At 39.7% G+C, this 23,189-nt stretch overlaps 1 protein-coding gene across 1 annotated transcript in view; it reads right to left on the bottom strand.

Annotated features, from left to right (window-relative positions):
* The window catches only part of SPTBN5 (spectrin beta, non-erythrocytic 5), a 92,183-nt gene that overhangs the window by 3,638 nt on the left and 65,356 nt on the right, over positions 1-23,189 (bottom strand). The window contains 20 exon segments of the mRNA XM_068194948.1: positions 165-236; positions 1,205-1,825; positions 2,798-2,902; positions 3,865-4,041; positions 4,825-5,014; positions 6,622-6,839; positions 7,333-7,488; positions 8,636-8,830; positions 9,537-9,741; positions 10,325-10,521; positions 10,912-11,124; positions 13,496-13,682; positions 13,833-14,089; positions 14,833-14,970; positions 16,168-16,314; positions 16,951-17,041; positions 18,099-18,271; positions 19,698-19,775; positions 20,559-20,747; positions 22,604-22,766. Coding sequence (XP_068051049.1) covers positions 165-236; positions 1,205-1,825; positions 2,798-2,902; positions 3,865-4,041; positions 4,825-5,014; positions 6,622-6,839; positions 7,333-7,488; positions 8,636-8,830; positions 9,537-9,741; positions 10,325-10,521; positions 10,912-11,124; positions 13,496-13,682; positions 13,833-14,089; positions 14,833-14,970; positions 16,168-16,314; positions 16,951-17,041; positions 18,099-18,271; positions 19,698-19,775; positions 20,559-20,747; positions 22,604-22,766 — 3,772 coding nt within the window.

The raw sequence follows: 23,189 nt of genomic DNA, 5'->3' as shown, positions 1-23,189 counted from the left end.
CCAAAGCCAGTGGACACTTCCTCATTCATTTTAGGGATCGCTGAAGCAAACCCACACTACTGAGCTCCTCTTCAGCAAGAGCTTATCCTGGAGAAGTCAGAGCAGATCTGGACTATAACTCAAGGAACAATGAAATAACCCAGAGTGATGGTATTTATTTCTACCTGTTGTCTTCGTGGAAGGAGCTGGTCTCGCTTCTCTAGGAAACCCTCTATGTTCTGGAGACTTGCAGAAACCTGAGACATACAAGAACATTGCTACTTAACTTTAAAATAGCCCTTAGGCCTATGTTAAGTTTCTGAAGGTATTTTTTAGATAAATGCCATGCAAAGAAACTGATCGCTGGTTCCTCTAGACTTTACATTGACAGCACAGCTGGAAATCCTCATTAGGTTGCAATTGTATCTTTGGTAGACCACCTAAATGAAGAGAATTCAAATCCTTCTCGAATACTTTACTTATGGAATTTTCTTTTAATGTGTTAATTAGCTAATATTATTTTATATTATTACATGCATTTTACAACTTAAATTGTTCAAGTTATTCAAACCACCTCCACAATTGTTGAGTTACACCAATGTATAGTGTTGCACTGGTACACTTGAGTGTGAGACAAACGTGCTCCTCTCAAGAGTAGAGGAGTAAAAGGAAACATTTTTATCTGCCAATGAGTTAACAGTGAATTTCCTGCCAGGGTGAGCAAACAGGAGTTTTTGGTTCTAGTCTTGCACCTGGTCAGCTCTTTGACAAGTGGGCCATGAAGTTCTTCCTCTCTCTGACTTCTAAACAGAGTGGACACTAAGCACTACCACCTCACACAGAGGCTGTAGGTAAATCATCCTCTTTGTGAGACACCATCTGTTTTTAAGTGCTCTGCTGAGTATTCAGCAGCAGGAATAGCCTCTAGTTCAGGAAAAGAAAAACAGAAAACAATGTAGTTGTTAAGGCCTAGGCTATAAAGCTTAGTAAATTAAAAATGGTTTTAAGCTGTACATAGCTTCTTAAGTCAACTGTCTTTGTGGAAAGGGTTTGAATTGAAAGGCACATAAATACTTCTTGTTTGAATCCAGGAGAGTATCCACCAGAATGCTCACTATATGGTGCTTTTTGTGACTTTCAGACAGAACTTCCTGTTACTGCCTTAGTTTAACTAGCACAGGATAGTGGTTTTGTGAGGAGAGAACCAGAAATTCCTGGGACTTACCGAAGACGTATTCTTTAATCTCTCCCAAGAGGAGCTAGACAGCAGTAAGTTTGGTGAGTTATCTAGTGACCTTTGTCCAGGCTCGGGTGGTGTTGCTGTTGGTTTGGTCTGCAGGCTGGAGAAAAAGGAGCCTATAGCACCTTTTTCCTGAGGAGATCTGTGGTCTGTGGCTTGTGATTCTGACAAATTGCTGCTGTGTTGCTGGCTTATAGGAGTAGGAGATAAAGGAGAGCCTAAAGAACTGCGACTTTCCAAAGATGCCGCTTGAGGGCCCACCACCTTTGGTGTAGCTGGAGTGATAATCGCACCAAGCCTTGTCTCAGCTTTCATTTCTGTTTTGTTGCTGCTCTGCACTTCAGGGACTTCTGAGGAAGTGAATTCTTGGAACCTTGTTGGAGATTTTTCAATAGGGGAGAAAATAGTTTCAAGTGGGACCCTCCAGGTCACACTGTGTGCGGGCACAGGTGGCAGTGGCATTGTGCTCTTTGTCTCTGTCACTTTTGGTGGTGCATTCCTTTTGTCAGATGGTTTTCTTCTCAGGGAAGGAACCCGGACAACTTTGCCTTTATCCTTCTGCTCACTCTCTTCTGTGTCCACTTGTTTCAGGAGATTCATCTCTCTCTGTAGGACAGCAGTATTAAATTTTTTTAAATCGCCTTCATGCATTCATAAATACTTTCCTAAGACTTTTTTTATTTTAAGCAGGAATGGTTTTCCAAATAAACTGTCTCCTGGCACTGAATCTTAAGGCCTGTTCTTCCACTGGCATTTTTAGAGTTAGATCTGAATGTAATTGCTATGTGCTAAGCATTATTTTGTTGTCCAAATCATGAACACTAGTGGGAGTTAACCTCAAATATGGTGAATTCTGCCCTTAATAAATTCTCTGGAGGCTGATTTTTTTAATAAGCTAAGGAGAAACTGTGCTCCTTCTCTTGTGGCACTGCTTCTTTAGGTTTTCTGTAGGAACTCTGAGTATCAGGGTTGTTCTTGTGGAAAATTTTGGAGGGAAGGGCCTTTGTCCCTTCACTTAGCCAATTTGCAAGTCACTGAACAAAAGACAGATTAATTTTCAGCCTAAAGACAAACACAATCACTATGTTTTTCTGGTTATTTCAGGATAATAATTTTAAAAACCTCCCACACGATGAAAGAAAAGCTGAGAGGCTGACTGAATATCTATGGTATTTAACACAATCCATCGTAAAAACCTTAAACCAGAAGGAAAAAGGCCTGTCTGTGCATTGGTCTCCATTTATTTTCAGCCCTTTGCTATCCTCTGTCACTTTCAGGTGGCTCCAGCTGCCTACTGAAATCCTGAATGAAGCAAAATCTCTTCATCTTTGTAGCAAATGATCACCCTGTTTCTCACACTCTTTTTGCTGGTCTTGGCAGATGAAAATTTCCACTTCTCCTCTACAGCTTTTTCAAGCTAGTTGATCTCTTTTGATCCACATATAGGTCTTGCTCTGTCTGAAGTGTTTCAGCTTTGTTTACTCATCTACCCCATCTCTTGCATAGAGTGGCATTCAAACAATCAGTGACCCACATCATCCTGTTTCATGCACAGCTCATCAACCTTCTACTACTCACCTTAGTTTTCCTGCTTAGCTGAGCAAATTTCTCCTCCTGTGCTGCAAGCATCTTCTCAAAATCATGATGTTTCTTCAATAATTCTTCTACTTCAGACACTGAATCCTGAATGGAAAAATTGCCACATAGAGAAGTCCAAAATTCAAGTCCATCAGAAGAAATTATACCTAAGATTTTCAGATTGAATCATTCTATTTAGCCAAGTGAGAATTCTGAAAATTTTGTAATTGGATGTCTAAACCCCTATTTGTGTATGAAAAAAATCCGAATTTACATTCTAAAAAAAGGTCTGTATCTTGCAGTCTGTCTGCATCTTGCAGTCTGTCTGCTGTGCAGGAGAAAAAGGGCTCAAATACCAACATTTCCTTTTCTGCAAGGCCATGTAGCACCATGGCTTCCAGCTATAACTCTTTAGGTGCAGATTGAATACTTGGATTCCGGCTTGTGCTAGACACAGAGTTTGTTCCTGCCCTACAACAAATGCATCTGAGACTTCTTTCATGTCCTCTGCTTAGTTTCTGATACCCAAGTTCATGACTTTGTTTTCCAATCTTATAAATTATCAGAAGACAGTCAACAAGGAGAAAAAAACCCCAGCAAAACAAACAAAAATATGGATGCTGGCGATTAAAAAGGAATTTATAAGCTAGCTATAAAAGTGCCTGTGTAAAACATTCTACTACTTAATAGGAAGAACAAGGTGGGAAAAGCCCCCTTTTCCCTCCACAAGATGCAGAAAACCCCTTTTTCCTTTTGAATCAGGCTCTCAGCAAGACAGAGAAGGTTGAACTTTCTGCAAGTTATGTGAAAAAATTATCTGGAATTCTTCCAAGGCTTCTACCACCCCCTGGAAGCCACCATTTCCAGGACCCCATCACCCTGTCAAATGCAGCAACTGCCCTGGGCTTACTTCTGAAGAAGACAGAGATCCTGCCCTTTCAAGTCTCAAGGGCACATTGCTGTTGAGATTGTGATTAATTTCAGGCCTGAGCTGGTCCATGAGCCAGGCCCTCCGCATATGCTTAGAGGCACGCAGTGCTCAGTAATGCTGAAGGGTTGTTACTCACCCCGTAGGAGGGATCTGAAAGAAAGCTCTCCTTGGCAGCCAGCCACGCTTCTGCTTGTTCAAGCTCTCTGCGGAGCAATTGGATCTCCCAGTTTTCTTCATATAACACTTTCCTCATGTCCCAGCTCTCCTTTACCTTCTTCATCAGCTCAGACAGCTCTAACAGTTTTTCTTCAATCTAGCAAAAGAATATTTGTAATGCCAGGAGTTGAAAAATCCAGTCAGCTCTCTGACAGTCACTAATCTGCCTTCATGGTTTAGAAGATGATCTCTAGATAATTTTGTGGTGTTAGCATAACTTAGAAAAGATGCCCGAGTCCTCTTTTTCCGTATTTGCATTAATTTAGCATGTAAATTGTGTAGCTAGATAATACAACTTTAGGCATATTCCACATGCTGTATGACAAATATTCTGCCATATGATTTCCCAAGATGAAACTTTATACCCAGACAACTTGTACTATGAAACTAGTACGAATCAGGAGATTCAACAAATACATGTGCTTATGTCAAGGTAACAATGGAGAGACTTCAACTGTGGAAAGTTTTCTTGTTCTTTCTACAACAGAAGTAATGTGATCTTGCATAAATTCTGAAGATGTTTTCAATGGTGTGATCTCTGGATCTACAGACAGTGTCTTGGGCAAAGTCTAAAGATACACACATAACAGAATCACAGAAATTTTAACGTTCTTGCCCCTTAGGACATTTCTGCAGAATTACATCTCTTCTGGTGAACTCGGGGACATCAGCAATGAAAGGCGATAGCATTGTAATGTAGCACAAGAACTTTAAAATGTGTTTTCTTTTTCTGTGTGTCACATGAAATATGTAGCTTTTAATAGTAAAGAACCTGATTGTCCCATTTAGTTGTTCTGTTCTGAGACACAAAGCTGCACCTCCTGTCTGTTTCATCTCTTTGTTCACTCTTGTTTGTAAAATATTTAACTCTTCAACACACCTCTACAGACATGAAATGCCCATTCTTCATCAGGTCACCTCCTGCCCGCTGCATTTCTTCATATTTCAGCCACTGCTTCTCTATCTCACGCTTGTATTCCTCGTGGCGCTTGATGAGCAGCTCCGCTCCCAGGACATCATTTGCCAGTTCCTCAGATATCACCAGAGCATGCATCTCATTGGCCCAGGCCCTACAGAACAGGGACAAAAGGTAAAAAGGGAAGGAATCTGAGTCTGCTGGACTTTTGGGAATGCACATATCCCATGGCTGTGGGATATGTTATTTGCTCACAAAATATATTAATATTGTCCTGATTTTGCCTGGGATAGAGTTAATTTTGTTCTTAGTAACTGGTACAGTGCTGAGTTTTGGATTCAGTATGAGAATAATGTTGACAGCACGCTGTTGTTGGCTGTTGCTGAGTAGTGCTTACCCAAAGCCAAGGGTTTCTCAGTTTCCCAGGCTCTCCCAGTGAGGAGGAGCACAAACAGCCGGGCAGGGGGGAAACAAAGCCAGGACAGCTGAGCTGAATGGGCCAAAGGGATACTCCATCCCATAGAACATCATACCCCGTATGTAAACTGGGGGGAGCTGGCCAGGAGGGACCAATGTCTGCTTAGGGACAGGCTGGGCACCAGTGAGTGGGTGATGAGCAATCATATTATGCATCAATAGTTTTTGGGAGGGTAATTTTCCTTTTCTAGTAAAAAAAAAATTATTTAAATTTTTCATTATTAGTATTATATTTTACTTTTTTTTCCAATTACTAGAGTGTTCTTATCTCAACAAATGAGCTGGTTTTTTGTTTGTTTGCTTGTTTATAATTTCTGATTCTCCTCCCCATCCCACTGGGAATCTGGGGGAGTGAGTGGCTTGGCTGTGGAAATACTTGGTTGCTGACTAGGGGGTTAAACCATAGCAATATACAAAAATGTTGAAGGTTTACTCAAACATCTGGGGGATTTATAATATTCCCAGTGCTGTTTCCATACACAGCCTATTAAAAATAAAGATGTAGATCTGCGCATACCAAAGCATTGTGCATTCAAATTCTCAGAAAGAACTAACTGCAATTGCTTAGGCTACACAATTTAACAGTATTTTTATACTTTTTAAAGGGACACAGAGACTTTCAGATGCCCATGAAAACCTTATCATCACACATAAAAGTACTTCATGTGCACAAAGAGCACTCATGGAAAGATGCATATTGATAGATACTTTTTAAGAAACATTTTCTACTCCATAACTCGCAACTGGCACAAACTTATGCATGATTTACCTGAGCTTAGATCTATCCCTAGTCAATGGTAACCATTCCACTATCTTTGTATTTCTTCTCCTGTCATAGGTGACCTTTCTCATTACCTATTCTAGGAGATTATCTTTAATGCAGCTGCTTTAACTCTGAGAAAAAGGGGCACTCATGCCTATGCAGGTGCACAAATTACTTCACTATCTAACCCTACCTTCCTACAGAATCAACATTATTTTCAATTGAAATTGTGAAATTTATCCACAGGGATGGGATTTGCCAAGACTGTTTAGGAATTAGTCTAAAAAAAGTGTCTTTGTCATGCACACTGTGCTGAGGCATCATGGTCACCTCTGATATCTGGTAAATTCTGTGAAGTGCTGTTGAGGAGATGCCATGGATTGTTATTCAAAGATATTTGAAAGCAAGCTGCAGAGCACCTGGGGCAGGAATCAAATAACTAACAGCTATAATTTAGAAAATCCTATATGGGAAAGACAAGAAATAAGGCCCACTGCCAAACTCAAGGGGCCAATACATACATCAGCTCCCTGCAGTCATTGAAGTAGAGCTGGACTTGTTCTGCCTGGCTCAGTCTTGCCTTCCTCTCCATAAACTTTTTGTCTAAGTTTTCCCAGCACTCATCCACATCTGTGAGTCTTTCCATGATGTTTTCCTTAACTTGAGGGTATGTGCGGCTGAGGTGCCAAGCGTCTCCTCGAATCCGTTCCAGCTCTTTCATGATGACTCCTAGATCTCTCTGGAATGGAGACAGAATGGATTGTAAGACCAAATCACTACTTAGTCCTATCAAAAGTGGATTTAATCGTGATGCATATATTTTCTACCCTCTGGCTTTACAGAGGCTGGAAATATGAATGCCTCTCAGTTTTCCTTTAATGCCTTGTTCATCATCAAACAGAAAAGAAACTTCTTTAGACATGAGACAGATTATTTTGGTAAATGTGGAGCTGAAGTTTTCTATGGTTTAACTGACACCTTTGCAATTATAATAACAGCTCAGAATAGATTTTAGAAGAGAAGTTCATCCTTCAAAGCAAAACCATTAATAATATAATATCCCAGTGTTAAAAACAGGAGGAAAAGGCCTCTTCTCTGAGGCACAAAGAATATTTAAGGGTGCAATAAATTTGTCTTGCAAGCAAGGCCTTGAGAGTCATCAGTCAAGAATCAGTCTCCTTTTTTTTGCCATCTATGCTTTTCTGCTACTGCTTCATCACACATCCTCTTACCTCTACTCCCTCAAGATGGCTGAGAAGCGTCTGTACCCCTGGAAGATCATACCCATAATCTTCTATATCCACCACTGCCTCTTTCTCCTGCATCCAGCCCTTTACTTCATCCACATCGTGGTCATACTGGTGAACTTGATGGGCTGCTCTTAGGTTCTGGAATAAAGAAGCAATTTAATGGTAATATTCTACAGCATTTTGTGTCTACAACATGAAAAAAGGTAACTCTAATATGTCATAATGCAGTACAAAATCACTGGGGATTTTGCGAGGGAATTAAACATCTTCCCCATTAAGTCACCTGAAAGTGAGGTGTTAACCTAATTTCCCCAAGTTCTGTTGGACAATGGAAAGAAACAGATATCTCCAAAGAGCAATTTATCCCTATATAAGAAGAATGATCAAAATGGGGAGCATGAATTGCCCTCTAAAAGTAGCTCTCTACACCACAGAAGTTGTCTTAAAATACTTCTTGGAATAAAGGTCTACACTGCAAACAGTGAAAATAAACAGAATTGAGCAAAATCATGCTTTTCTGAAAAGCAGAGGATTAAAAAACAGAGGATTAAAAATGTTCTAATACTCGTTTATACTCAAGACTATAGTAACAATTGTCATGCATTTATTTCTGCTAACAGACAATAGTGAGCTTGAGCTACCTCACAAGCAACAGGTCATGCAACAATAATGAAAAAAAGGATTAAGGACATCTGATGTTTTATATTCTCCTTAAAACAAATAAAAATGTTGAGTTCTGTGTGTCACCTCTGCTTTCCCATACATATGTGTGACTACAGTTTCCTGAGGGGAAGTGAGCAGATTTAACACCTAACTGCTGCCTAAAGGTAGGGGGTTGGTTCTGTGTCCTCCATCACATTCTCTTCCATATGCCTACTTTGATTTCAAGAAGTTAACTCAGCAAAAAACCTGGAAAATTTTGATCATATTTAGTGAACTGTTACATGAGTAGTTCCATAAAGAGACTGATAGGTGGCAGAGCCAGACTCCTGTTAGTGGTGGTAAACTTTTGGACTGGCTTTGTTTCTCAGGAAACTAGAAATAGCAGTGAATTTAGGAAAACAATTACACAGAACTGATAAGATCTTTCAAGTATAAGCCTTGCCAGGAACAGTAGGGTAAGCAGTGGCTATAAAGAGAAATTAATCTAGAAAAAATGGAACAAAATGTACTTATTGCCCCTATAAACCTTGTGTTTCAACGTGAGCAATGCACTAGCTTGGGAAACAAAGGGCCTGGCTGACTGCAAGGAAGTCAGTGCCCCAGTTTTTCATTCATTTCCTACCTCTGTCCTTATCTCAATGGCATTGCATAGTTTCTCCCACATTTCATTGATTTGCTTAGTTCTCTTCTGGATAACATCCATCTTGCTGTGGCCTTCCTTATCCAGTTTAGAAGCTAACTCATTTAAGGAGACAACTTTGGAATGTCCCAGAGGTTTCATCTCATTTACAAAATCTTTAAACTTTTTCTCCAGCACCTGCAGAATAAATATGGACAAAAATTTAGATAAAGAATTTCTGCCTACCTCCATGAGAGAGGCGGAAGGAATCACTTTCTCTGCTCAGTATAACACAAAAGCTATGCACTGCAATCTACAAGTGCAAATTGTTTGATAAATCCAAATGATCCAGAGTCAGAAGAAGACATCTGTTGTCTTGATCATTTAACATTCTCTGTCACAGAGAAAAATTAACCACATCCTGACAAGCAGAAGTTGCTCAGTTCAAAAGCTAATGAACAGAACTCGTCTATATATGCAGCAGTTCCTGGGAGGAGTGGACACTGCTAATTATAGCTTTCTGCACTGTGTGCCCCAAGGAGAAATTTATCCTTGAAATCAGCAGCAAGAGATATAAATGCTGCAGCCCAGTACTTTTGACCATAGTCAAATTTTTTAGGTCCTGTCAAATTTATAAGCAGGGCAAGCAATGGAGTGTGCTGACCTCACATTATTCCAAGAAAGGCTAACTTTCTGATACATCTAATTTTCTGTTGGAGGATGCTACCTCAACAAGCTTGTCAAAGCAGACAGAAGCCAGTCTGAGTTCTTGCTGTAGAGATAACAGCACTGTTTAGTTTTTGTCATTGTAACATGCTTCACCGTCAGCACCTACACAAAAATTGCAGCAAATATATCCCTGCTTTGCCACACAATACATGCAAGACTTTTTATTTTCTTTTACCTCAACATCATCTAAGTCCTGCCCATAGTCATCGGACTCTGCTACAGACAGTTTACTGGAAAGCCATGCATCTACCAGCTGGAATTCTCTTTCAAACTGATAGAGCTGGAATTGTTCTTGCAGGCGTTTTCTCTGGGTGTCAGACTTCTGTAGGAGAGACTGATAGTCTGCTAGGATCCCCTGGAGCTTTGAAAGTATTACTGAACTGCAAAGAATAAGAAGCAGAAAGTATGTCTTTGTTTTATTGTTCTTCTCAAACACTGTTTTTTTCTGACAGGTTTAATTTGCAACACCTTTAAAATACAGAATAAACCAGATAAAATCATGGAGTGAGTTATGCTGTGCCATTAAAGCCAGCTAGCTCAGGAAATTAAGGTATATAATACAAATGGCTGCTCTTTTCCCATCCTCCTCCCCAAATAAAAACAAACTTTCAATGAAAAACAGTGAACTGTCAGGAATGTTCATTTCCTTTCCTAAGCACAGTGGTTTTTGAACATTTGTGGTAAATTAGAACTAGATGACAGTTCCTGAGAGTAGACAACGGACAAAGAATCTGATCTGCATTAATTGATCTGTTGTTAAAAAAAAAAAATCTCATGCAAACATTAAAACAACCATCAAGCTTTTGGGGGGCTCAGTGTGTGTGATGATGATGATGGAGGGAAGGATGATCCCTGAAATCTTATTTCCGAATGAGCCATCAAACATAGTTGACCTTTTCTTTATTTGCCTTCTCTGGGCATTTCTGTCAGACCTGGAGGAGAAACCTGTTTTTACTTTCCTACCTCTCTGGACAGTCTTTGTTTATTAAGCTGGCTCCTGTCTCCTGTACTTTCTCGATCCGCAACCTGAAACTATCCATGTCCAATTTGGTAGCTTCAAGTTTACGAAGTAAAACTTGTGTGGATTCTTCATTCTTCCCATAATCAGAGGCCTCCAGAATGAAACTCCTCTCTGCCAGCCATGACTCCACCTCCAGCAACTGTATAAAATACAGGGATGAGCCTTAACACAACTTGATTTAGGTCAAGACAAAGAAAACTGAAAGCAGTGGTGCACTGACACATCAATGAAAACAAAGAGCGCCTTAGATATGTTCCCCTAATGCAATCTAACAGACACTGTTCTAAAAAATGTGTACCCAGAATCCAGTAACTGCAGTTGCATGTTACTCACTGCCATTTGTTGGGAAGATAACTGTCATTTCTCCACTGTATCCTTATGTACTGTATCCATATCTTGTGTAGATATGAAAAATCAGGGCAGTGTGAATTCTGCTCCTTTCTCAGCACTTACATCCACTCAACAATATAGGTGTCAGTTGTTTTAAGAAAAGAAAGGCCAAAATAAAACTCTCAGGAACCATCCTTACCTCATTTAGGAACAGATGGGCCTCATAGGACTGCATAAGCCTCTGTCTCCTCTCTTGAGCCTCTGCCTTCAAGGTCTCTACAGAAGTCTCAAGCACCTTCAGATGCTCTATAATCTTGCGAGAGGCTGAGTGGCCTCCCCTTACCAGTTTCTGTCCAGTACTGATCACTGCTTTGGTCAAAGCATCCCGACTGTTTATCTCATTCTCCAGGTTCTGGAAAGAGTAAAGTGTAAAATGATAGACCAAAAATTGAAGTTATAAAATTTTTATTCCATAAAATGTAGTCATGCAATTCCTTTATAAATTTGCTTTCTATTCACAAAGGTGGATCAGCGGTACAAAATCTGAGTGCATGCTTGAACTGAAGTGGAGGACTTTTTTTGGGGTGAAGGAGTGATCATAGAAATCAAATTTAGCCGTGAAGTTTGAACTTTGATGTGTATCTACCTCAGAGTCTGGAGGGAAAAGGTTCTAATCACAAATCTCTTGTTTGTAGATTCCACTGAAATATGCCCAGTTCCATTCCATTATATGGCATTTCTTGAACTAAAACATGTCTAAAGAAGAATGACCAATTTGCCTGCACATTATTATTTATCACTTGCCAGTGCTTTTGTAGAAGATGCTTCTTTGCATAGCAGCCATTGTAAACACTGTGGGTACATGAGTGCCAGGCAGCCAACAGGACAAGGAGTGAAGAAAACCACCTCAAGGGCTTTACTTGAAATTAATTTTTGAAGACTGGTAGATTTTAAAACTATATGCATCCCCTGGGTAGGCAAAGCCCATGCTGTGATTTTTCTGTAAGCATACATGCATTCTTTGGCTGACTGTGCCTGAGCACCCTGAGCACAAACAAGCCCCACAGTTTTACCCTTGTTCTGTTTAATTTCATAGCAATGAATAAGGAGGTTCAGAGTTAGACCGCAGTGCTCTGTTAGTGTAGAAGAGATGCCCTCTATGAGGAGAGGAGCTGCTTTTTCAACTCAAGCATCAAACTTGGCTGGAAAAAGCTCTGATTCTAATCTTGCCATAACTTCCCCCTATTGATTTCAAGATGTTGTTGAAAAGCAACACCATATCTCTTCCAAGCCAAGCAGCTGTTTGAAGGCAAAATTTATTTGTGTGTAAACGCTGTTTTGCAAGACAGCTTTTTTTCTTCTTCCCTAGGTTATATACAGTTCACTCACAATCTCTTTTGTGGTAACAAACCAATGACTGAATTTTGCAAATCTGGCTCATTAGGACAAACAACAGAGAGTGGAACTAACAGTATATTAAATTCTTGACTGTTATGTTAATTCTGACATTTGCTTGCTTGTAAACCATCATTAAAAAGAAGGTGCAGAGGCTGTAGCTAATAACACGTTGAGAGTTAAAAGCTTATATTTTAATCCTGTTTCCAGAAGAATAGTAAGTAAAATGTCAGAGAATTTTATTATGCGCTGATTTGATGGTATATATCTCCCACTCTCACAGTTAGTTGAAAAATTTTGAGACTTAGCCAATTAACAAAAAATAATCATAGCCTAGAGCAGTATCTCCTCTGTTCCTTCAGTTATTTGAAATATTTTCTCAGATTAATTCAGCTCACGCAATCTTTTCTTCTGTGAACTTAATTACTTTCTTACCATGCCAACGAGCTCATAAATTTTAGGAGTAATTGCACACATAGCAACATTTATACTATTAATCATGATGAAACAAGCTTTTCATTCTTACTGTTTCAAAATGATTGTACCAGATGCTTGGGCTTTCTCTCTTTCTGACTGTGTGCATCAAACACATTGACAATTTCTAGGATCTCCTGTCTTTCTCAATCCTAATGCAGCTTGCACAGATTTCTCCAAAAGGCACTTGACATGGCACTTAAATGGAATGTCATATGCTAATATTATTATTAAATACCAATAGCTGCTGGAAAATCTTACCAGGAATATCTTTTCTTCCACCTTTGCAAAGAGACAGTGCTCCTTATTAAAGAACTATCAGGAAGGTATTTATTGGTATTTGAGATTGCAGTATTCCAGGCACTGCTTTCTCTGATGGCCCATCTGAACCTTGTCAAATATTTCAGCAGCTGTCTTGAAAGCTACCATTGGAGTGAAGGTCAGCTAGCATAATAATTCCCTGTTAACTCTTTCCCATCAAGGCATAAAGAATTTTGGGGAAAAATGTTTTCCTGGGAGCTCATGCTGAGACATCTGAGCAATGAGCATTTTTGGATGTACTGAGTTTGAAAGCATTTTGTTAGGACCAAAGAACCTATGAAAATATTGAACCTATGTCAAATTTATTTTGTATTGAAAAGGCCAGTGTTTGAACTCAGTTCACAGAAAGAGCCAACATGTCCAGAGAAGGCCTGTGGTATGGTACTTGCACCACTGCAATGGTAAGCAGAATGGCATCCTGCATGTTGCCAAGTCATGGACATATCCTTGAGAAAGAAAAGGAATAAAAGTGATCCCTGGCATCCTGACTCCTGTTAGCCAGAGCACAGCAGATGAAGTTTGCTAGTGACAAATTGAGTTCAGTGGTCTCTATTTGATTCTAAAGACTGTGAACGGTTCTCACATGACACTACCTGGTGCTTTTCTTGTAGACTCTGAATGGTTACCAGAGATTTGCCATAATCCTTGGAGGAAGCCATGGGGAGCTTCTCACGAACCCAAGCCAACTCCTCCTCAACATCCCGGAAGAACTGGTACTGAAGTCTGCTTGCCTCCAGACTGCCCCGCCTCTCCTGCAGAGGATCATGTAGCCTTTTGTATCTGTAAGTTTTAAAGATAATACAGTGAGAACTACAGATCGATAAGGAATGAATGCAAAACACTCATCTCAGAATAGTGTAGAGAAGGAAAGAAAAAAGAATATTCAGGGAAGTAAAAAGCTGGCAGAAGGCAGGCCAGGCACTCACACACCTCTGCACCAGTTCATCCACTTTCTCTTCTAGTTCATCAGCAAGGAAATGTTTCTCCTCCTGGAACTGCTGAGCTGTGACCACAAGCTCTTGCAGCCTGTCCCTATGGGCAGCAATGTCTTCCTCCAGTTCCTCTTGTTTCTTAAGATGACTGTTCAAAACCACCAGATCACTGTCATTGTATGGTGCTTTCAGGTCATTTTCCACACCTTCCAACCATTTCTCTGTGTCCTCTACATTTCGCTGAAAATGAAGACCCTGAGAACAAGCAAGAAGAAAAAATAATTTAAACCTTTAGGACAGATAATGTGATGTAAAAATGTCAGTCACTTTCAGTAAAGATTGCACACAAACACGGAGCACCTCCCCACTGCTCAGTGAACTTTTCCCATACACAATGGCGGTACAAATTAAGAAGAGAATTCAGTCGTAGTGAAGATAAGAACAGATGCTTCAAACATCAGTAGCCTATCTTACTTGTGTTGCACAAATGCAGACCATGGACATAGCATCTTAAAAAAAAAAAAAGAACATTTAAAGGGAGAGCTCTGTTTTATAACCACAGATTTTCAGATAGCCCAAGCAAGCATACTCACAGTCATGAGAATTCATGTGCCTGGAGCTAGAAGAATGAAAAGCAGCTGTAGGTTTCTTTCTTAGTGCTGGAGGAAAGGCCCTTGAGACAGATGCATAGCTGACACATATGAGTAAACACATTTTTCCTCAGTATCTCTGTCTAGAATATGGATCTAAACCAGCAGCAGAAAGCAGAATGGAGTCCAGCCTACAAATCCTCTTCCCTCCATAGAGATCTCCAATTATCTTGCTAATTCCATTCAGTCAGTCCACATTTAGTAGATTCTTTGCAGTAATGGTCTTGAGGAATCAAGATTGTATCAAGTGACACACTTCTGGATGAGACATGAAGCAAGGCAGCTGTGCTGCCTCTGGAAAAGACACCAAGATCCAGCCACCGGCATCCCTGTAACAACTGGCATTACCTTGTAAGCATCCTGCAGTTTGGTCCATTTATCCTGGCAACTTGCTAGCAGCTCCTCCCATAGCTCTTCCATTTCTTGTAGTCTGGACTGAATGGCTTCTGGGGCATAGTGCCTTTCATGAAGCATCTTCTCCCCTTCCTATGCCAGAAGGAACAGGCAATGTATTCTTCCTTTGCTGAATGCACCAGAATATATCACTTTTGCCTTCATAACCAAAGTCTACTGGCACTCTTATGCAAAGGGCCAGCTGCAACCTTCACCTCCTGACATAACAGATGGAGGGATTGCAGAGACAAGGAAAAATCTAATAAAGACAAAAGGCTTACTGAAATTAGGGTAGAAACTGCACAGCAAGGGAACCAAGAGGTACAGCAAGTGAAAGTTGCTATACTCTAAAGAGCAACTGCTAGGACTATTCCCAACAAAGGCAGGGCATAATGAAATAATGTGAAAGAGATTGTGTAAACAAGTATTTAAAACCAGGTAATTTTACTGAGAATTGTAACTCCACCCTTTAACTCCCTCTTGTTGTGTCTGCAAAGGGGGTGGGGTGAAAAGAAAAAAAGAGAGAGAAAGAGAAAGAGAGAAAGAGAAAGAGAGAAAGAGAAAGAGAAAGAGAAATTGAAAAATTGAAAAAGAAAAGAAAAAGGAAAAGGAAAAGGAAAAAAGAAAAGGGGAGGTGTTTCTAAGATGCAGGTGAATCTGGAGGGGGCAATCTACTTTTAATGAAGTAGTCTATTGCAAGATACATCTAGTAAGCACTGTGCTGAAAATAAAATTAATAAACATGTAACAGTCTGTCCTTCCAAACTTATCATCTGATCACAGCTTCTGCCAAATATCTGACAAGTCTTGTCAGGCTTCCTTCATATGTCGCCTACTAACATGTCTCTGCAAAAGAAGCACTTGAAAACTCTATCCTTTTTCTTGGATATATCTTACATGACTTGTTAAGGCTGTACATCCAATCAGGTAGGTTCTCTGCTGGAAATAAACAAGGATACCTGTAAAGTGGCATTCACCCAGAGAGATGTCCCTAAAGTCAGTGGATTGAATCTTTTATCGCAGGCCCCCATCTGTTTCCATTGCATGCACAGTGAATATGCATAGCAAGGTCACACTAGATAGTAAGAGAGAGAGTGAAGAAACAGATGGACACAGAAAATTCTTGATGGACTAAAAGAATAAGCTTCTCAGTATACTCAGAGACAACATGGACAATGCCAGTGAAAGGACAATGACTCCACCTCCCTTGTTTGAGATCACTGTAACTCACAGTCTGCAGAGTCTTTCACGCCAGTTGCCCACCCTTGCCCATAACCCTTCTTCTCTCACTGATTTGATGGAGTCCAGATGATTTCTATTGGCCATAATCTCTGCTTGGAAAGCCTGGTGCCTCTGCAGTTTGGTCTGCAGATTGCTTGGATCCTTCCAGCTATCATCCTGGGCAATGCTATTCTTCTCATTAATCCAGGCAGCCACCTGTGGGGAGGGAAGAACAGAAGTAAACAAAATCTTCAGTGTTTCTTTAGTTTCTTCAGCTCCAGCCTGCCAGGCTCTCCTCTTATATGTGTAAAACAGGGAACAGGTAAGTGGGGACTGAAATGAGTTGTCCTTCTGAGGTTCTGCTTCCCTAAGCTCCTTCTGCCCTTCATGAAGTCACCACTATATGTTTGTTGATGAGCACTGTTGCCTGGAAAGGGAGCTGTCTCCATCAGATAGCCCCCATGCAGTGAGAAAATGCATGGGCACATGCATACATGGGGGAGCATAGACAATGATCTCCCTATTTCTAACCCATTGTCAGTATCTCACAAAAAAAGAACTGATTTTTTTCTTATGTTTTTCTTTTGATGGTGGCACATTCCCTTTTAATGCATTTATTTCTTCTGCATTTTGCTGTTGTCCAATGTACAGTAGATCTTTTGTTTACTACACTAGACTAGAGGGAAGAAGAAAAAAGTATCCCTTCATTCTTATCCTCATCTTTCCCAATATTATCTCATTCCAAGCTCAGTTCCTTCATTTTCCTCACAGTAAATCTGTCTGGGGGTTCCAATCTATGCAGCACAGCATGTTTTAAGAAACCAGAATATTATGAATCCTGTGTAATTGTACCTCAAAAGAATTCTTCAGGAACTTCTGCAGAAGCCTTGATTCCTCTAGCAAATGTCTGCGAGCAGCAGCATTCTCCAGCAGTCTCTGTTTTCTGAGATGAAGACAGATGTGTGAGGTAAAAGTCACAGAGTGAATTAGATAGATAAGGGTTTTCAAATTTCACCTCTAAAACATGATATAATCCTCCATTCCCTAGGAGGGAAAAGTCCTTAATACAGATTCCCTTGATCTGGGCTGTCAGAGAAGATGCCCAGGACACTGTAGGAAAGATTGGGAACTGATAGATGTGTTTAAACTGCCCACAAATTCTGTGTATATGGTATCTGCCTCTAGAAATCACCATTATTGCCTTTCACGGTTCAAGAGAACATAAACTCAGCACATTTCTTATGGAAATCCTACAAATGTTATGGTGTTTGTCATGGATTAACTAAAGCTACACCATCCTTTATTATTTTTTTTTTTTAATTTTGGATCTGCAGCACTTTATTTGTGTTAATCCAGATGTGAGGTATTAATAAATCATATCAAATTAGACAATATTAACAAATCAATATGTTCACTTGAATCAAAAGGGACCTCCAGTCTCTTTTCATAGCTTTTATGTAACTCTTTTCATCTACCACAGCAGTGAATACAACTGCTTTTACTTCAGCACTTGTTTAAGATGAACAATGTGCAAATTGCTAGTAGCAATAAAGTAATTCACATGAAAGGCCAAGATCTGACCAGAAAATTTGCAAAAGCTCTAATGGATAATTTGAGTGGGGCTTAAAGATCAACCCCATTAGAGCAGAGAAAAGCAGTTGTCTAGGAAATGACCTTTCTTGATGGTATTTAATGATAATGGAGTATTTAATGGTATGGCAGGCCTTCTGTTTGCAGCACTGTCCCTAAGGCCAGGCCAGAATACAGAATTAAAGAGAAACTGCCTTTTTCTGAATCCTGCTCCCCCTCCACTTAATTGCATTTTGGAAGCCTACTAATTAAATATGGCAAATTTGGGAGGCCCTCAGTGCAAAGCATGAAGTTGAGCAAATGCAAACCAGCTTATCGTTCTGTTCATTCATTTAAAGATAATGATCACAGGGAGGAGGGTCTCATTGCAGAAGAGATTGGTGGCTGACATGGGAAGGATTTGACTTCACCTCCTCAGAACAGCTTGGCATCTGCTGCTGATATTTTCTGAGTCATAATGCTTGTTCTGCATCAGCTGCTGAGCAAATGAAGCCATCTCATCGATTTTCTCCAGCTGAGCTTCCAGGGCTTTTTCAAACTGTGTGTGTTTCCGCTGCAGGCTCTCCACACTAGACACTGAGTCCTGGATAGGAATCAACAAAGGGAAGCTGCTTTCAGTGTTTTTCCATCCACTGATAATCCAGAAGGTAAATGGCATTTACCACACATTGGCAAACTAGCTGTCAAGAAAATTTATTGTTCTTTGGAATTGATTGCCATTGATCTGACACTTGGGACCTAAATAATGTTGCATGCAAGGTCTGAGGCCATTATTTCAGTGCTGTATTCTTAGCTTCTTGTGCATATTGTTGTGCTGCTTAGAACACATAACTTCTCAGGAACTGAAACATCAGCCCCTAATTTTAAATCAGTCTTAAGACAGATGCCATGTTGCAAGCAAACGTGGGATGCCAAACTGAAATCAGAGTTAAGTGAACAAATATGTCACAGAAAGAGGTTAAAATTACAGTCTCCATTTCAACTCATAGAATTTGGAAGAGCTCAGATCCAGATTTGAATTTGACGATTGGAGTCTGACATTACAGTTAATCTGCAGAGAAACACTTCTTGTAATGTTTGTGAATCCCAAGATTAATGACTCAGCATTCTCCTTTCAGCACCCTTCTGCACTTTAATTATAGAACCAGTGGTGTCAAAATGTTGTTATCCCAGTAAACTCTGCTTCTCCACTGTTCTAAAGGAAGCAATAAGCTCACATCAAATGGGTCAGGAAAAAACACACTAAACTTCTGGGTGCTTACATGAGTCATTGGATGGGCAATTACTCACGGAGCATTTTCTACTCATTGCTGAGCTAAATATGATTGGATGAGTCCTTCTAAGTATCATATACTCTAATGGAGGGACTGCAAACACACCAAACTGAGATGTTTTTGGAGCTCCTGCAGAGACAACTAATTTAGTAGCACTACCTATAGAAGGTGTAGAGTGAGCTAAGTGTCAGAATGTATGTTCAGCATCCTGAACAGCTTCTGCAGCTCATGCATCAGTCTGCAGTTCCAGTTATTGCAGCATTACTGATACCCGTGGTAGGTAATTTAAAGCTACACTGGGTATGCCAGCAGTGACAGCAGTGATGACTTGCACACTGCTGGCAAATGTTATTTGGGTCTGATAAGACAAGCCAGGCTGAATGGGGCATTGAGCAACCTGGGCTGGTGGGAAGTGTCCCCACCCATGGCAGGGGGTTGGAAATGGATGGTCTTTCAGGTCCCTTCCAACACAAACCATACTAGAGTTCTATGTTTCTATGCAGTCTCATTTTCCTGCTACACCCAGAGCAGTTGGATTGTTCCATTACTCTTAGGGCTGAGATTCTCATCCTCTGTAAAGTACCAAGGAAAGAAATCTGATCCTAAACCACCAACAGGGCAGAGCAGTAACTTCAGAAGGAGAACGAGCACAGGAAGATTCAGAGCACATGATTGTACAGTCCCCTCTCCTCCGGACTGATTGCAGAGAAAATTGTAATTTCTCAAAGCACATACCCCTAAGTCCTCGTTAGCTAGGAAGGCCTCTTTGCTGCTGAGCCAGCTCTCAATCCGTTCCACGTAGCCATAGAATTTCTGTGTAGGGAAAAAATCCAGCTGTCACAAACATGACAATATGCTGAAATGCTGTAAAGCAGAAGCTAACCTGACTTCAGCAGAGTACATTGAAAAAAACAAACTTTCATGGTTATTTCAAAAATTAATGTAATACATGAAAAAGCACTGAAACTGCCCATACTATAAGATTAAGTTCTCATATGTGTGATGATTTTAGATGGGGTTAGTAGCCCAGCTCTCATTTAAAGTATTTGACATTCTTCATTGTAGAATCTCTGAGCAGAAATGTTTAATGTTTAAAGTGAGATGACTGTTACAGGGAAGTATTTCTGGAAAACTGCAGCCAAAATAGTTATTTTACTAGGAAAAAAAAGCCAGGAAAACATACATTATTCCATCCATGCTAAATTTTTCTTCAGTTTTTAAAAAAATACTTGTCTGGCGCCATGTCTTTTTGGGCAGGTTACAGAATTTGGAAGAATAGTGATGTTGTGTTATAAGTATGTGCCTTTTTCCAGATGTATGAGAGTTCGACCAAAATTTGCTAAGTTTTACAGTCTTTGAAAAGCATATTATCACATATTCCACAGAAATTTGTATGATTTGTAGAGGTAAAATTTCTCAAAGTCCTGTCACCACTGAATGTGCTTGGCCCACAGCATGCCTTCCAGAAACCAGTGAAATATAGATGAAACACTGGGTATTACTATCTTTCATCCTACCATCTCATAAATTTGCTGTTTACATCAAGAAAAACTGTCAGTGGCATGTGCATTCTCTCTTGAATGTCATTTTACTCACCTGTAAATCTTGTGCCTGGAACAATTTTATATATTGTTCTTGCCATGCTTGGATCAGTTCAGACCAGGCTTGCTGTAGTCTGGAGAGGGCCTGGCGAATCTCAGGGGTTGCATAGTGACCAGAATTGCCAAGTTCTTTACCATAGTCACTGAGAGCATTGAATCTTTCCACTCGGGCTTCAATCTCCTCCTGAAATACATTACTAAGGTTGATGTCAAGGGTTTATGAAACGCCAGTTATTCAGAATACAAGCCTTAATGGGAAGAGTTTGGGCTGTAACTTTCCAGCACTAATATTTGCATGGAAAATCATTCATCTTTGAGCTATGTTACTGGAAGGGCATGGAATAGCCTAAGACAGAGTAAATGTAAATAATAAATTACTTTATTGGTCCAGGAACAACTGTTTTCCTACAAATGAAAATTGAGATTTAGTTAGAAAGAGATTAGAAAATACTGAGATATAAATGAACAATTTTAAACATCTATAATATCATCCCTTAGTCTTCCTACATAAAAGTGGTGCTTTTAAGAAAACAGTGCCTAGAATTTTTCCTCTCCAAACAAAGAAGTTTGCTTCAGATTTTTACGTTAAAGGCATGGTTTTATTTCATTTTGTGTTGTTAAAATGAAACACATTTAACTTTTGCAGCTGGTCTGAGGAATGAATTATACCCCTATACTGAATCCTGAAGGTGAAAGCATAAAAAGCAATTACGACCCCTGCAAATTGAATGTAGAATTTCTAATGTAAGCAATTTGAAAATGAAAATAACTATGGACTGAAATAATAGCATGTATTAACTCACAAACTACCTTAAACACTATGGTATGTACTGTTAAATTTCTGAAATTAGAACTGCTGCTTTTAGAGATTTTTGGGGTGGTGGTGTTGCCCTTTCATAGATAACACAGCTATAAAATTGTAATTCAAATATTTTTGAAATTCACATTAGCATCTCATGTTCAACTCCAGTGTCTCCTAAGGACTTTGGTTTGAGCCACTAACCAGAATAAAAAAAACCCTCCTTCTTGCCTTGTCTATAATTTTAGTTTAGTCAGCATAGGAACATAATGCCTGAATTCCTCCTTTTCTCTGTGACTGTCTCCTTAGAGCCATTTGGGTTCCTTGACTAACAGATAGTAAAGACTTAGATCTTGCCACCATTTAAATTTGGAGCACACTATATCAGTGGTTTGTGATATTTCTAGTATGACAAAGAATTATTAGCAAAAATATTGTTTAGTGATATGAGAAAGCATTGTTAAAATGGATGACTCTAAAAAAGGAGGGGATTTCAGGTACTTCACACTAAATTCAGGTTTATAAAATTAATCAGAATCTACAAACTATTTGTGTTAATAATGGGACTCACAAAGCACTGGGTAGCAGTATTTCTTCTAAAAATCCTGTTCACAGAATAATTAAAGTAACTGCAAAGAGGAGGTAGCACAAAAGCTGAAAGATAGCTATGATTCTTGGGAAAAAGTAAAATATTGGCTTTTTTCCTAATGTTAATTAAAATTTCACTCCTTTCAGAAAAGAAACCAAAAGTATCAGCCAAATTAGCCACCAAAACATTAGTAAGGTAATTATTACTGGGATATGAAGTGTTTCAGAACTGAATGTGTAGCACCATTCATTGGTAATTTGCTTTGCTGAGTGAAGCAAACTGCTGTTTTTATTTTCTTCTCACGTAAGTTAAGTTCACATGAAAAAATCTAGCTCGAAGCAAGGATTAACTGGCATTAACTTCTTTGGCAATATGAATAAGGAGATGAGCAGTGAGCATGATGTGAGACTGAACCTGTTTTTCACCATCAGGCTTGAACAGCAGTAGAGGTGAGAGCTCGTGGGGCTTCTGAGCCTTTTTGCAAAGACACAAAGTGCCAAACAGCCCATGGGACAGTTTTGTCAATATGTAGGTGATTTCTATCCCCAGCCTGGTATTAAAAACAGTTTTTTTACCATGTTATTGACAGAGGCATGCTGTGCACACAGAAAGATTCCCAGTATGTGCAACTGGAGCCACAGAAGATACTTGCCTTTCTCTCCTGATGCTCCTCTATCATGCTTTCGGCTTCATTTGCGCTTTTAGGCAGCCCTCCAGCTTCCATTAAAGCTCTGGTGTTTTGGGCCCAGTCTAGTAGTTCCTTCATCTCCAAGTTAAATTTCTGCAACTGGTATGAGGCTTCCAGCTTCTCCTTCCTGCCACACAAGGTGTAGTTCAGCATCATCTGACACGGAATTATCTAGTTGCCTCTCCCTCCCCATTTGCAGAGGAAAGTATCTTAACAGAAGCCAAATGAAATTAATTCAAGCTTTCCCTTAGAGTTCCTAAGAGCTCCTCATGTTAACCAAAACCACAGGAGATGCACACTGCCTTGGAGACAACATACTTACTAATATTTTAACATCAATTCATTAGCGCAAGAAAGGTAAAAAAGCCTTCATATCTGTTGCTTCCAGCAATGATTACAGATCAGGATTAAGCCTTTCATGTTTTGGAAAGATTTGAGAAAAAAAATCTTCAAGAACTATTCAAAAATAAGTCTTTCACAAAGGCTTTATGATGGATTTGATAGTCTGGAGGCATTTTAGTAAAAGTATTTAATGGGATAAACCACAAAA

The sequence above is a fragment of the Anomalospiza imberbis genome, chromosome 6 (assembly GCF_031753505.1).
Source record: "Anomalospiza imberbis isolate Cuckoo-Finch-1a 21T00152 chromosome 6, ASM3175350v1, whole genome shotgun sequence".
Taxonomy (NCBI): Eukaryota; Metazoa; Chordata; class Aves; order Passeriformes; family Viduidae; genus Anomalospiza; species Anomalospiza imberbis.
The sequence above is the reverse complement of the archived record's forward strand: the minus strand, read 5'-3'. Positions and strand labels throughout refer to the sequence as shown.